Source organism: Nannospalax galili, unplaced genomic scaffold (genome assembly GCF_000622305.1).
Source record: "Nannospalax galili isolate Female #2095 unplaced genomic scaffold, S.galili_v1.0 scaffold217, whole genome shotgun sequence".
NCBI classification, from domain to species: Eukaryota; Metazoa; Chordata; class Mammalia; order Rodentia; family Spalacidae; genus Nannospalax; species Nannospalax galili.
Genome location: NW_008340643.1, coordinates 1,440,913 through 1,454,597, shown reverse-complemented (window position 1 = coordinate 1,454,597; position 13,685 = coordinate 1,440,913). Strand labels below are relative to the sequence as shown.

General features: G+C 41.3%; 1 protein-coding gene across 6 annotated transcripts in view; it reads left to right on the top strand.

Moving 5' to 3' along the window:
- Sh3kbp1 (SH3 domain containing kinase binding protein 1) overlaps positions 1-13,685 on the top strand; it is a 390,661-nt gene that overhangs the window by 305,386 nt on the left and 71,590 nt on the right. For all 6 annotated transcript variants that reach the window (XM_029564790.1, XM_008835702.2, XM_008835705.2 and 3 more), the window contains one exon: positions 13,020-13,071. In XM_029564790.1, coding sequence (XP_029420650.1) covers positions 13,020-13,071 — 52 coding nt within the window. The remainder of the gene's footprint in view (positions 1-13,019; positions 13,072-13,685) is intronic.

Below are 13,685 nucleotides of genomic sequence, written 5' to 3'. Positions count from 1 at the left end.
ACAAGGAACCTTGAAAATAAAGGGAAAGAAGGAGCTCAAGAGAGGTGGGACCATAGGAGAAGGGTATTGTTAAGGGAGAAATGGGGGAAATGGGGGGCACTTTAAATGGGGAAACCATGGTGGAAGGGTGAGACAATGCAAGAGATAAATAATGCCTCACAAGTTTTAAAAAACCCAGAGGAAACCATATTAGTCCAAAAACCTACTGACAAATTATACATACAGCTAGCTCAGTGAACATAATATATGTCAGGTCAAGGTTTATCTGAGAACCTTTGGTCTTTGCCCAAGCTTTATCTACATAGCACATGGTAATTAAAAGTACCAGACTGGTGGAACTAACCTTCTTGGATGGTTAACAGCCATACTTTGAGGCCTATACTAATTTGGTCAGAGGGAATTAAAGGACAGTTTTTGCTCCTTGCCCTCCAAGCTCAACTAAGTTCCAGGGGACTGTGGGGCATCTCTCAAAATATCCTGTAACTGTGGTGAGTCACCTGTTCTCTTGATCAAGGTGGCCATGGAGACCCCACCAGATGGACTTGAACCAGTGTTCAGTCTACAAAGAGGAGGGTCAACGCAGAGGAAACATTTCCTCCTTGCTTCCAAGTGAAGCCATCGACGGTTGAGGAGGACCTTTGACTTATCTTCACATAGATGGAACTGGTAAAAGAAAGGAGCCAGGGGCTCCTCCCAAGCCCATGTGACCCCTGAGGAACAGATCTTCCAGTGACCTTAAGAGTAAAAATAAATTGGTTTATCTGGGCCAACTGCATGGTCTTAAACAACCAAAATAAAGTATAACCAAAGATTAATGTGTATAACTAAAGGCTACATAACAAGAAACAACGCCAGACAGGAGATACCTTCCTTTGAGTTGTTGGCCAGGGTGGTCCAAGAGACTCCCAGACAGTAACCCAGCATAGAACTGGGAAAATGAACAGCAGACCCCAATCTTATCTAAAGGAATGTTGGCAACTGCTTGCTGCTAGATGAGGAAGAGCTGATCTTCCCTAAAATAAGGAACTGTAGATAGGCTGACTAGGCTCAGCGGATGGACAAGCACTGGGGAATAGCTGGGGGCACTGACAACACAGTGGACAGTAACAGGGATGACAGAGTATATGGGCTCCAGTGGGGAGGGGGGCTATGGGAGGGTGCCACTTGGGATGTGGGTATATAGATGAATAAGATTGTTTAGGATTTTCTGTATGAAATACACACAAAAAAATCAATAAAAAAGTTATATTTGAGGAAGAGGCATAAAAATTTGTTTCATGTTAATTAGTAAATGTGAAAAACATTACCATTGAAATCTACCTGATGACTTTATATCCATGCTCAGGTGCCAAGTATCTCAGAAAGTAACCAACTGTGACTAGTAATAATCAGATATATAGAGATTAGAGACACATGTGCACACATCTAAGCATTAGTTGCATTAAAAATGAGTTTTTCCGTATGAAACAGTATATTTTAAAATGAAATGGAGATCTTTTTTAAAGGTTAAAACCTCATTCAATTTTATGTCTCACAGGGTTTATACTGAGTTCAATATTGTATATCTGTATTAATTTTTAATGACTGTATTAATTCAACTGTAAACCTAAAAAATTTACAGCCAATTTTGAAAGAGATGCATCTTAGCTCTGGAAATTGTTATTGAATATGTCAATGCTGTTGTAATGAAATAATTAAAAACAACATCATCATCAACAACAACAAAATTAACTTTGGTTCTTTTTGCTCCAGGTGACCAAATCAACATAATTATTTAGATAATCTTGGTTAACTTCCCTAGGAATCCAGATGCAGCTAAGGAGTTTGCTGGATTGTCATTAAAAAGATACCATTAAAAGGCCCCCAGTAGGGCTCAGTGTGGTGGTACATGCCTTTAATCCCAGCAGGAAACAGAGGCAGGTGGATCTCTGTGAGTTCTAGGCCAGCCTGTCTATATAGCAAGTTACAGAACAGGGAGACCCTGTCTCAAAAAACAGAAATAAATAAACATCAACAATAAAAATACTCAGTGGGGCTGGAGAGACAGCTCAGCAGTTAAAGAGCACTGACTGCTCTTATAGAGGACCTGGTTCCCAGCACCCACGTGGTGGCTGACAACTCCTAACAATTGTTTGATTTTTTTCATTCATTCATTTTTTAAAATTTTTTAAAAGACATTATTACAGAACATTACAAATATCACAAATTTATTCATAAAGTAAAATTAGTTTACAAAAAACCAAATCAAACCAAAACAAAAGAAAAAACCCAAACAGAACAAGAGAGCAGGTGAGACGTTTACTCAGTATTTTCTGAATCCTTTTCCCGGGCTGACTGTCACGATGGATGAATGGAAATGAAGCACGTACCCAGTTGATGCACTTACAGGCTCAGAGTTGGGCAGCAAGTCTGGTGGTCAAGGCCATAGAGACCTGCCAAACCTTTCTGAAAGGATAACCCAGTGCGGTGGGCCTGAGTGAACGGAGGCTTCCTTTGGTTCATGGCATCCTTCTTTTCAGTCTTTGATTCTAGAAAAACCTTTATTGTGACTCCTGTTCCTCTGGCCAGGAGCGTTAACTAGCACACCATCCTGCTACATTTTTGTTGCCTTATTGGTTTTGACTGGGGCAGTATGATTTGTGATTTGCTCTATTTTTTTAAAGCTGAAAGATAAAATTGGAGCTACTTATCATGTATGTTTTGAAGTACAGATTGCCTTCTGTATCCACAGGTTCCATATCCGTGAATTGAACCAACCATGAACTGAATTTGTTTTTTGTCTTTTTGAGACAGGGTTTCCCTGTAGCCCCAGCTGGCCTGGAACTCACTATGTAGACCAGGCTGGCTGCAAACTTACAGAGATCTACCTGCCTCTGCCTCCCGAGTGCTGGGACTAAAGGTGTGTGCCACCATGTCTGGCTGAAATTTTTTTTTTTTTAAATTCATCTGTGATGAACATGCACATACTTTTAAAATTTTATTCCCTAAAATGTAGTATGACCTAAAAATAATCTAGAGATGATTTTATGGTATACCACAAGATGAGCTTAGGTTGTGTGCAGATAGTATACCATTATATATAAGGAACAAGCACAGTACCGTTGGATTTTGGAATGCATAGGGGGTCAAAGAATGAACCTGCCACAGATTCTAAAGAGATGACTATGTATATACATTGTAGAATTATGAAATCAAGCTAATTAACATATGCATTACTTCACATAGTTGTCATTTTATGGGATAGGCAACCTAATTTTGAAAACTAAGATAAACTCCAGACCATTTTTTGTAACAAATGGGCAAAGCCCCTAGTTGCCTTTGTTGTGGGTTCCTGCCTTTAAATTCCTGATCTTATTTTACTGGGGCCATAAATTCACTCAGGCAAGACAGACTGCAGTGTACTTTTCTAGAACTCTTAAGTATTAAGGGAAACACTGCATGAGAGAGCAAAGTTGTCGGTCCTGAGGGGACATGGTGTGGCTTGCTCATTGCAGCATGCATGCTTTTTAGAGCCCCACGGACATTTCTGCAACCCCCAGACAAGCAACTACTATCTCTGTTTAATTTCATCCTTATGAAGCAGAAAAGCCAATTTTAGGGAAACAATAGTCACACACCCGTCAGATAAAGTCGTACCTACAGCTGAAAAGTGATTGTCTAATGTGACATTTAAGTTTTAGAAAATTCAAAGTATAACATTCCTTTTTATTCCTACTGGCCTGTAAAACCAGCCAACCAGATTTACATTCATTGCTATGCCTTTATGGCTGCACCTAGAACACTGGTGAGTTGGTGACAATGTGACTGGGCATGGGACTGCTATTCACTGAATTGACAATGTAAAGATTCGAATCATTACCATGAAAATGCCATGTGGATGATGGTGTCTGAAATATTCTGACACCAGTTTCAGCAGATGTCTGTTGTCTTGCCAATATTTGGGGTTGCAGTCATTCACCCAGGAAGAGGACAATCTGTGATGATCAGGGTAGACAGAGGCAAATGACATTTCTTCAACAACAGGCCCCTTGACTCAGCAGGCATCACCCAGGCATGCTGATGAGGCTGGCGTATTTTCTGCCAGGACATGGACTTGGAGTGTCACCATCAGGGCTTTTGCAATCCCTGGTAGTTTTTCTTTCTGAGGACATTCAGCAGACTCTTTCTCTAGGATATACACACACTTTGGAGCTTTTCCTCAAGTTGTTGTGGGAGAGCACCCCTTGATCTCTTGGTGCATATTTTAAAGCAATTATGTAAGCTATTTATGAAGAAACCTAGATTCCATGGATATTTATTTTGAGCCTTGACAATGCAATTGAACATCAGAATGGAAAGATTAAAAATTCTGAGAGCTCTAATTGAAGTGAGGTTCATGAACTGTCATTTTTTCTGAAGTGTAACAGGACTTGGGCTGATTTCAAAAATAGCAAAAAACAGCTTTTCAATGTTATTAGAAAAAGTCAAAGATTAGAATAAGTCTTTGGAAAGATAGTATTTCTGAAGGCTAGTGTTTCAGGAACAACTCAGGCTGTGCATCTTGTAAGAGAAGCAGGCAAATCTCCAGAAGCAGCCCTGCTGTTCTAGCATGTGTCCACCGAATGGGCTCTTTGGTGTTGGTACTGTGCCGTAGATGGACACTGCTAAGACTCCTCTAGGGATTTCCCTAGTGAATGCATCTCCCTCTCAGTCACAGGGACTAAGACGCCTGCACTGAAGATGCCTCTGAAATGGTAGTGATTCATCCTCACCTTTGTCAGTTTACTAATTACAGCAAAAATTTAAGAGATGTCAACCAGTCTAGAAGACAAGGGTCTTCCCCTTCCCCCATTTCCCTGACTTTTTAGGATCCAGGTTCTACCAGAAGCCCGATATGTCTGGGAGGGCAAAAAAAAAATCCAAGTGAGAGGAGTTAGTTCTTACAAAAAGCTTAGCAGGCATGGCATGAGGCCCTCTTCACATGGAAGAAGAAGGTTTGCCAGGGGAGCCATATGCTGAGTTCAGCTAAGCCTAGATAATGCTTGCAAGAGCACTGCACTTTTGGCTTCAGCAGCTCTGTTTTTCTCCATATTCACCAAGAAACAAGAATTGAAACTCAGTTGATAGAGTGCTTGCCTAGCATGTACAAAGCCATAGGTTAGATCCCCAGCACTGCATAACCTGGTGGCGCACACCCTGTAACTCCAGCACTCGGGAAGTGGAGGTAGGAGGATCAGTTCATTGTCGTCCTTGGCTATATACTGAGTTTGAAGCCAGTTAAACTGGGATACATGAAATCCTGCCTCTGAAAACAAAGCTAAGCCAGCCATCCTTCACATGCCTGAACCCCAGGTCTGAGTTGGGTGGAGATAGGAGGATCTCGGGGGCTTACTTGCTTCCAGTTTAGTTAAGAAAATGAGGGACCCTGCCTTAAAGGAGTAGGTGGAAAATGATGGAGGACAATACCTAATTGCCCTTTTCTGGCCTCCATGTGTATGCATAGGCATGCACCCTCCCCCCAACATGTGCTTCTACACAGACACGCATATACAAATAAATAACAATAAATCTTTAAAAAAACTGACTAGATCATACAAGTCTCCAGATATATTGGGATTTGAATGGTTTCATTTCCCACTTTCTCATTTATGGTTCTGTATGTGTCCATTCCATCCTCATAAGATTATTCTAGATTACTCAGCAGGTTTGCAGGTTCCAAACTTTTACACAAAAAGAGTTTCCAAGATAGTTAATCCCACCATGTATGAGTTTTACAGCATTAATTCTGACTACTTTCTCTTTACCAAGTTCTTAGAAGGCCCTTAAGCCTCATCTTCTGACAACTTAATTTATAAATTTGTTATTAGCCAATTTTTTTTGGTTCCTACTTATGTCCATTACCTCTCAGAGTTCTCCTGACATTTTCTTCTAAGTTCTAAAGATACCCAATAAATGACAAAAGAATTAAATATGTGCCTCTATATAAGCACTTTTAGAAAAACATATCTACCACATGGCTATTGTGTGTATTTAGTTTTCTGTGTAGTCTCATATGAAGGAATAGGGCTTTTCAAGGTGTTTCAATCACTCAGGTTTGGCCTATTGAAACAGCCTCAATGGGCTTCCCCCAGGCCATTGAGATAGTATCACTTCTCCCTTTCCCAGCAGTACTAACAACCTATACTCTCCCAGTCAAACTTCTCATTTGTCATGCGCTCATCTGCAGGGCTTCTCTTTCATTACCCAATCTGAACTTCTGTGAGCCAGCATTCCAAGCTTCTCCTTCAGCAGGCCTAACACTGTGCATGGAATACAATTGGTGGATGAACTCTCCCTGTCCTTTGGTCTTGTGGTGTTTAATGTGCCTGCTTTTCTGCTCCTCTTCTCCTGCTCCCTCTTGTACTAATATAAAGGAAGAGAAGGGGTAAAGGGAAGGCACATGAAGCTGGGCTCCTGTCCGATTCTTCTTCCCACTCAAGAGGGTACCCAGGTCCTTCCAAATGGACCTGGGTCTGGGCATATCATTGAACCATCACTCACAGGGTGTGCTGGGTCTGGGCATATCATTGAACCATCACTCACAGGATGTGCTGGATGGAATGAAGGAGTGAGTCAAAGTGATGAGCTGAGACAGGCCATTAGAGAGAAGCTGTATTCCAGAGCCTTGCTGACCGCCTAGTAGGCCATCAGTTTGGATGGGCCCAGCCACAAGGGAGACTACAGATGCAGACCATGAGGCTAGAGGCTGAGGTGGGAAACCAGCGAGACAGTCTTCCAAAAGCAAGTTATATAATGGTTTTCTAGGATCTCCTGTGCAGGTGACATGGCAAGCAGTTGCTTGGATTATGGAAGATACAGAGGGGCAGTTATAGATACTATCATTGTCCAGAAGACAGCACCTGCCACACGCTTCAAAGATGTAGTCAGTCCTTCAGAGATGGTGGCAAGGCAGAGCCTTCCATGTGCTTCTAGAATGGTAATGATACCTTGGTCCAGAAAAGTCCATGTGTATTCCATCTCCAGCCTCCAAAGAACTCACCTAGATGCTTGAAAGAGTTTTTCCTAGGTCCAGAGTTGCTGAAAATCAAGCTGAGATTTGCTTATCCTATTCACCTAACAAAACTCTACCCCACACTATAGTTCCAATATGACTTATCCCCACCTAACTGCATGTTAGGGTTTGTTCCTCAGGGTAGTGGTGTTAAGAGGGTTAGGGTCTTAAGGAGTAGTTAGGTCATGGGGCATCAGCTTTATGGGTGGACTAATGAATTCCTGAAGAGACCTAGTTGGTTCTCTTGAGACAATTCCTTTGCATGAAAGTTGATTATAATCCTAGCAGCTTACTTTGATCGTTCTTGAACACATGCTCCTTTTGCCTGGGCCTGCTTCCCCTCCCACTTTCTTGAGTTGACACAGTACAAAGACCTTACTATAAACCAATCAGATGCTAACAGCATGTCCTTGGACTTCCAAAATGGTCAGCCCAAATAAAGCAATTTTTTCTTTATGAACTACTTAGATTTAGATATTCTATCAAAACAGTATCAAACGGACCAACACATCTCATTATATGTACCCATCATAAGGGTCTGCCCTCTGGTTATTTTTAACAAAGCTTATCTCAGGGCCCAGAGCTCTGAAGGCTCTGAACTGGCTCACAAGGTGAAAGCCAAAGATGTTAATTCCTTCCAGGCAGAGCAGTTGAGTTGGCTGATAAACTGTTTTGCTTGAGACAGGCAAATCTTTTCAAACAAAGGACTGAATCAGTTCTGAACACCTTCAGCAGGAAGCAGTTTGCCTTTCTTCCATCTCTATTCCAGAACATTCAGATGTTTTCTTTCCTGGTAGTGTAATGGTAAAAATTCAAACATAGAGGCTGAAGAGATAGCTCAGAGGTTAAGAACACTGGCTGCTTTTGCAGAAGTCTCAGGTTTGAATCCCAGCTCCTGCATGGTGGCTAACAGCCGTCCATAACTCCAGTTCCAGGGGAATCTGACACCCTCTTCTGTCATTGCACGACAAGGGTACATTTACATACCTGTAGGCAAAACATTTATACACATAAAAAATTAAAAAAAATTTAAAAAATCAAATGTAACTAATCTGTTCTTTGAAGGACAATTTAGTGTCTTCATATGAGTGAGCAATTCCACATAGAGACAGAGCTGGACACACATGGCCACAGAAGGTATTTGACTCCTGTAAATCAGAAAAATGTTGGCTAGTTGATGTTTGAGTTGGGGAAGGTATTCCTATTTTCTTGTTGGTTTTAAAAAAATTGAATCCCATTTTCTGGACTTTGAGAGGTGAGAGTTCTAGGCCCTCTGTGTTTCCAAGTCATTATTATAGCCCCTTTGGGCCTCATCTAGTTAAGAAGGAGACTTCTCTGATAACTTGTGTCCCTGACATCCTCTGCTTTATTTTTAGCTCTTACCTGGAAATCAAGCAGACTAAAGCCACCTGAGTTCAGAGGTAGACAATTTTGCTTTCACCATGAAGGGAGGGCTAAGAGACTAAATGAAAGAATTGCCTCTCAAAATTCAGGACTTCAAATCATTGCCTGAGTTGAAGGATCTCTCTGCTAATGCACCTACAGGAGTTAGTATCATGTGGCTGTTAAACTCCACAAATAATACTTGACCTTCTGCTTAACCTGGCAGATTCTCAGCCCAATTTCCTTTATCCAGCCACAGTTGAACATTTTGAGGAAAATCAACTCAATGATCTGTTCTTGTTTTCTTCTTTGAGAATCATCAAATCCTATAGTTTTATTTTTATTACTGTGTTTCGCTAGATATTTGTTGCTGTACCTTTTCATTTCTCACTGCCCTTTTCTTTTTATTGCATCAAAAAAAAACCATGTTGGGAATGGTGGCGCATTCCTTTAATCCCAGCACTCCACTGGGAAAGCAGAAGCAGTCAGAACTCTGTGAGATTGAGGTGCCAACTTGATCTACACAATGAGTTCCAGGCCAACTGAGGTTACTGGGAGACCCTGTTTCAAAAACACAAGAAAAAAAAGAAAAAAACTCCAAAATAAAATAAAAATATATGGGCTGGAGAGAGGGCTCAGCAATTAAGAGCAGGTTCTGCTCTTGCAGAGGACTGAAGTTCATTTCTGAGCACTGACATCATGTTGCTCACACCTATAATTCCAGCTCCAAGGAATCAATGTCCTCTTCTGGCTTCCAAGGGCACTGGACTCACATGCATGTATCCCCCCCCACACACATAATTTAAAATAAAAATTCAAATAACTGAATAAATAGGCCCAAATGCAATACCTCATTAATCTTTCAGTAGGTGGTCTAGAGCTATATGGATCCTGGCCCTAATGTTTTATTTAGAATTACCTTAAAAGACATCTTGTCTAGGCATGGTGGTGCACTCCTTTAATTCCAGCACTCGGGAGGCAGAGGCTGGTGGATCTCACAGAGATCTCACAGGGAAACCTGTCTCAAAAATAAACAACAAAAAAGGCCTTGTTTGGGAATGTGAGGAGGCATGATGGCTATTCAATTTGGTGGAACCAGAGAAGGTGAAGTCAGTCAAGAGAATAAGTAAAAGAGCATCTGTAAACCTTCTCTGCTGGCAAGTGCTGATCCAGTGTGGTAGATGTAGAGCAGACAGCTCACAAACTGTCCCTTTCCTTTAAAAGTGTGTCCTAATTAAGTCCGCTGCAGCCATGGTTCCCATCCCAACCCCATACCTCAATGCCTTGTCCTTTGTCATGCTCATACATGTACTTGCTGTGACCACTTCTCACATAGTCTGTGTTTCCTTCCTTCCTTCCTTCCTTCCTTCCTTCCTTCCTTCCTTCCTTCCTTTCCTTTCTCCTTCCTTCCTTCCTTCCTTCCTTCCTTCCTTCCTTCCTTCCTAGGAAATAGCTATCCTTTGGTACTGTATGACAGCAAGAGGTATTTTAGTCCTCCTATCCAGCTGTTCCTCTTTGTCTGTTAGCCACTTCCCTTCCCTTCCCTTCCCTTCCCCACCCTTGCTCTGCTTGTCACATTTCATTTGTTTGCTCCATGACAAGACACAGTCTCCTAGCTCCAGTTGGCCTGGAACTTGCTATGTAGACCAGTAGACCAGGCTGGTCTCTATCTCACAGAGATCCATCTGCCTCTGCCTCCTGAGTGCTGGGATTAAAGGAGTGTGCCACCATGCCTGGCTGTTCTTTTTTTTAGCCTTGCCCAGTAATCCCAGAAAAATACGATGGTTTGTAATTGACTTTTTTTTTAAAATTAAGATTTGAGTCATGTGGCTTGAGGCAAGGTCTCTGGGGTAACAGCTTCCAGTAAGGCTTATGTGAAATTGCTTATAGGAGGTGTCAAACGAGTGCTGGTGAGATGACTCAGCAGGTAAAGGTTTTTGCCACCAAGCCTGACAACCTGAGTTTAATCTCTAGGACCCACATGGTAGGAGAAGACAAAAAAGTTGTCCTCTAACTGCCACACACATAATGTGGCACACATGTACACACAGGTGTATGCACAAAATAAATAAAAATGTAAAATAATTTTAAAATGGGAATATTTCAAATCAGCAAGGAGTGAGAATGCCATTGAGGGATGGGAATTATGGGAAGAATTAGGCCACAGGGTGTTGGCCATTTCATGAATAAGAAATAACTCTGACCCTGAGGTAAAGGAAGGTTAATTGGCAAGGAACTTCCTTAGGTAAACTCACATCTGTCCTCAGTCTGGTTTGCATCCAAGAAGGAAGAAAAAGGAAGGAGTTAGTGGAGAGCTTGAACAGACTGACAAAAGGAACAGAGTAATAGAAAGACCCCAAGCCAAGAACACACCCACTCAGTTCAGGGCCTATATGCTGGGGGAGGTGACCCTTAAAGGAGCTCTCTTTTACATAATAAAGTTTTTCTGTATTCATAAATACAGTACAGAAAAACATTAAGGAAGAAACACACACACATATGCACACACACGAGTGTGTACTTACTCAGAATCCTACTGGTCAGAGATCACTACTTTAAATGTATTTCTTTCCAGTCTTTGTGCTTTCTGTAATTGTTAAGCTCATACCATAGATGCAATTTGATAACCATTTTCTTCTTCCAACTTGAGCATAGTACAGTTGCCCATGCTTTTATGAATTCCATGTGTGCACTATTATTACTGACTAATGGTCTGTCTTGTGGGTGTTCTCCAGCAGAATAGACCTTCACAGTGGTTATGAGCGTGCTGTAGGTCAAACAGACCTGGGCTTTACTCCCAGTCCCCTCTACCCATTTAATAACTTGCCTCATTTAAGTTCCTTGTTGACCTTAGGAAACAACTTCCACTCAAAGCAGCAATTATTTCAACAGCAGAATGGGAAATTCCTCATGGAATTGCTACAAGAATTATACAAGTCAGAGACTGCTATCTCTTCTTGTGAAAGCACCTCCTCCTAAGAGGGAGATAATAGTATTTGCCACTTATAGATGAGAAAAACCAGCTAGATGAGGTTGCTTGCCCAGTGTCGATGGCTAATACAGATTTGTAATGACCATCAGATTTAGGAACCTTACTTTTTGCTCACCATAGCCTTAAAAAAAAAAAACAAACAACGAAATTGGTGAAATCACCAGCCAGTAAAGAACAATGCAGAAAAGTTATTGACTCTAGAGCCTACATGCTATGATGCCCTCAAAGTACCCTGTGGATCTAGCATTCTCTGGATTTTACTTGAAGTTGTTTCTTCCTGCAGTTCAGTGCTGCATCAAACAAGGGTGAGTCAGAGCAGGGGCTGGGCCTCTGCCTTCCCTGGTCCCTGTGGTAATGTCACAGTAGTACATTTTCAGAAAGGAGAAGATATTCATTGACATTTTCTTAAAATCACACGTGTATGGTACCCAGGGAAGGTAAGAAGTAGGGAGAAGAATCATATATTCCAACCCTCTCCATTACCATCCTTCCTTAATGATGTGACATTGGGTGGTTTACCCTTTGTCCTTCCCTCTTGCCGTTTGCATGACTGTCCTAGGTGGTGCTCTGATTATGTTCTCTGACTCTCTGACTACTGAATCATTTATCCAGTTCAGCTCTGCCCTCTCCCTTCTAGAGTCAGTCCTGTGTGACAAAGAAATGCCTGGATCTCTGAAACCAGTTCAGGAATGAATGTTATTGATTACATTGCTGCTTTCAGCACCTACAGAGTGCCATCATATAGGAGAAAAAGAAATGGTGGCCAATTCAAAAACCCAAACCAAACCAAAACAAACAAAAAAACCCTACCTCCATTCCAGTTTATCACTTGTGATAGAGTACAACTGATCTGTGGGGGACCTCACAAATGACCTGCCATCCTCAGTATAGAAAGAGACAGATGGGGCTGGAGAGATGGTTCAGCAGTTAAGAGTGCTGACCGTTCTTGCAGAAGATCAGGGTTTGAATCCTGGCACCCATATGGCTGCTAACTGTTGTCTGTAACTCCATTTCCAGAGAATCTGATGTCCTCTCCTAACTTGTGGGCATTGCACAACACCAGTGCACTTAGATACACGCAGGCAATACACACATGTACATAAATAAAAAAATATTTTTTTTTAAAGAAAGAGACAGAAAGGATAGAACCTGCCTGGCTACAGTTGCCCCTTGGCCTACATTTAGTTGAAGGTCTCATGTCCACAGCAAATCCGATTTTGAGTCTTCACTGTGACTCTTGTCGAATGGCTTGGTTATTCAGCAGATTAAATCTTAATTGCAAATGTGGTTTCAGTGTAGGAGTACCATTGTGCTTGCTGGTTTTAGATGATTTTTTGCTGAGCTAAGCTTTTTCAGAAGGCTGTTATAAATTTAGAAAGAGGAAAATGGTGTTTCATTTGTCTATCTGTTTTGTTTTGATTGAATTTATTTTAGTGTTTTTTTAGAGGTGCCAAGAGAAAGCTGATGTCCCTGGAGAGAGAATTGCTCAATTTTTTCTTTTGAGAGGCTCTCTGAATTGCCCACACTGCATATAGAAAACAATGTTTGTGGTCCTTCTGTGATAGGACAGCTTGCCAGCAGTCTCATGTTGTACAATTCTGATTAATTTTTCAGAGACCCAAGAAACCACCACCTCCATCCGCTCCTGTCATCAAACAAGGGGCAGGTAATGTACATCTCAGTTTCATCTAAGTGTTTATCGTTCTTATGCATATATTCAAATTTTCTCTGTTAAAGCTCAATATTCCTGGATTCAAATACCACAGATTGCAAAATTTGGAGTTATGATTTGGTCTCAGCAGGCAGGTTTTAAATATACTGCTGTTTTTCCTAGAAACAAAAGAGTTCATATCATTAAAATGTCTCTGTTGCCATGCAGAAATTGGGTTCCTGAAGAGGATAGTAGAAAGTACTTTAAAATGAATCAGTTTGGTTTTGTTTTTTACCAAACTGCTTTTGAGGTGCAAAGAACCTGACATTGTCAATCTTCCTGAGGGTCAGCTTAGGGAAGATTGTTTCCCATGGGGTAGCGTCATTGTACATGTGCAGCATTGCTAGCTTTTCAATGCCTGTCCCATGCGGTTAACCAAAATGTGCACTTACTTCACTTCCCCCAACAAAAAAGATGTTTTTCTAGCCAGAAATACTTTTCCTCCTGATTCTTCTCTAATCTTGAAAATATTCCAGCTCACTCTGTCTGTGTAGTTTAGATATAAAAGTTGAATAGTATTGGAAGAATTGATGTCATTAGACATTCAGTAACTCGTTGCACAGTGGATC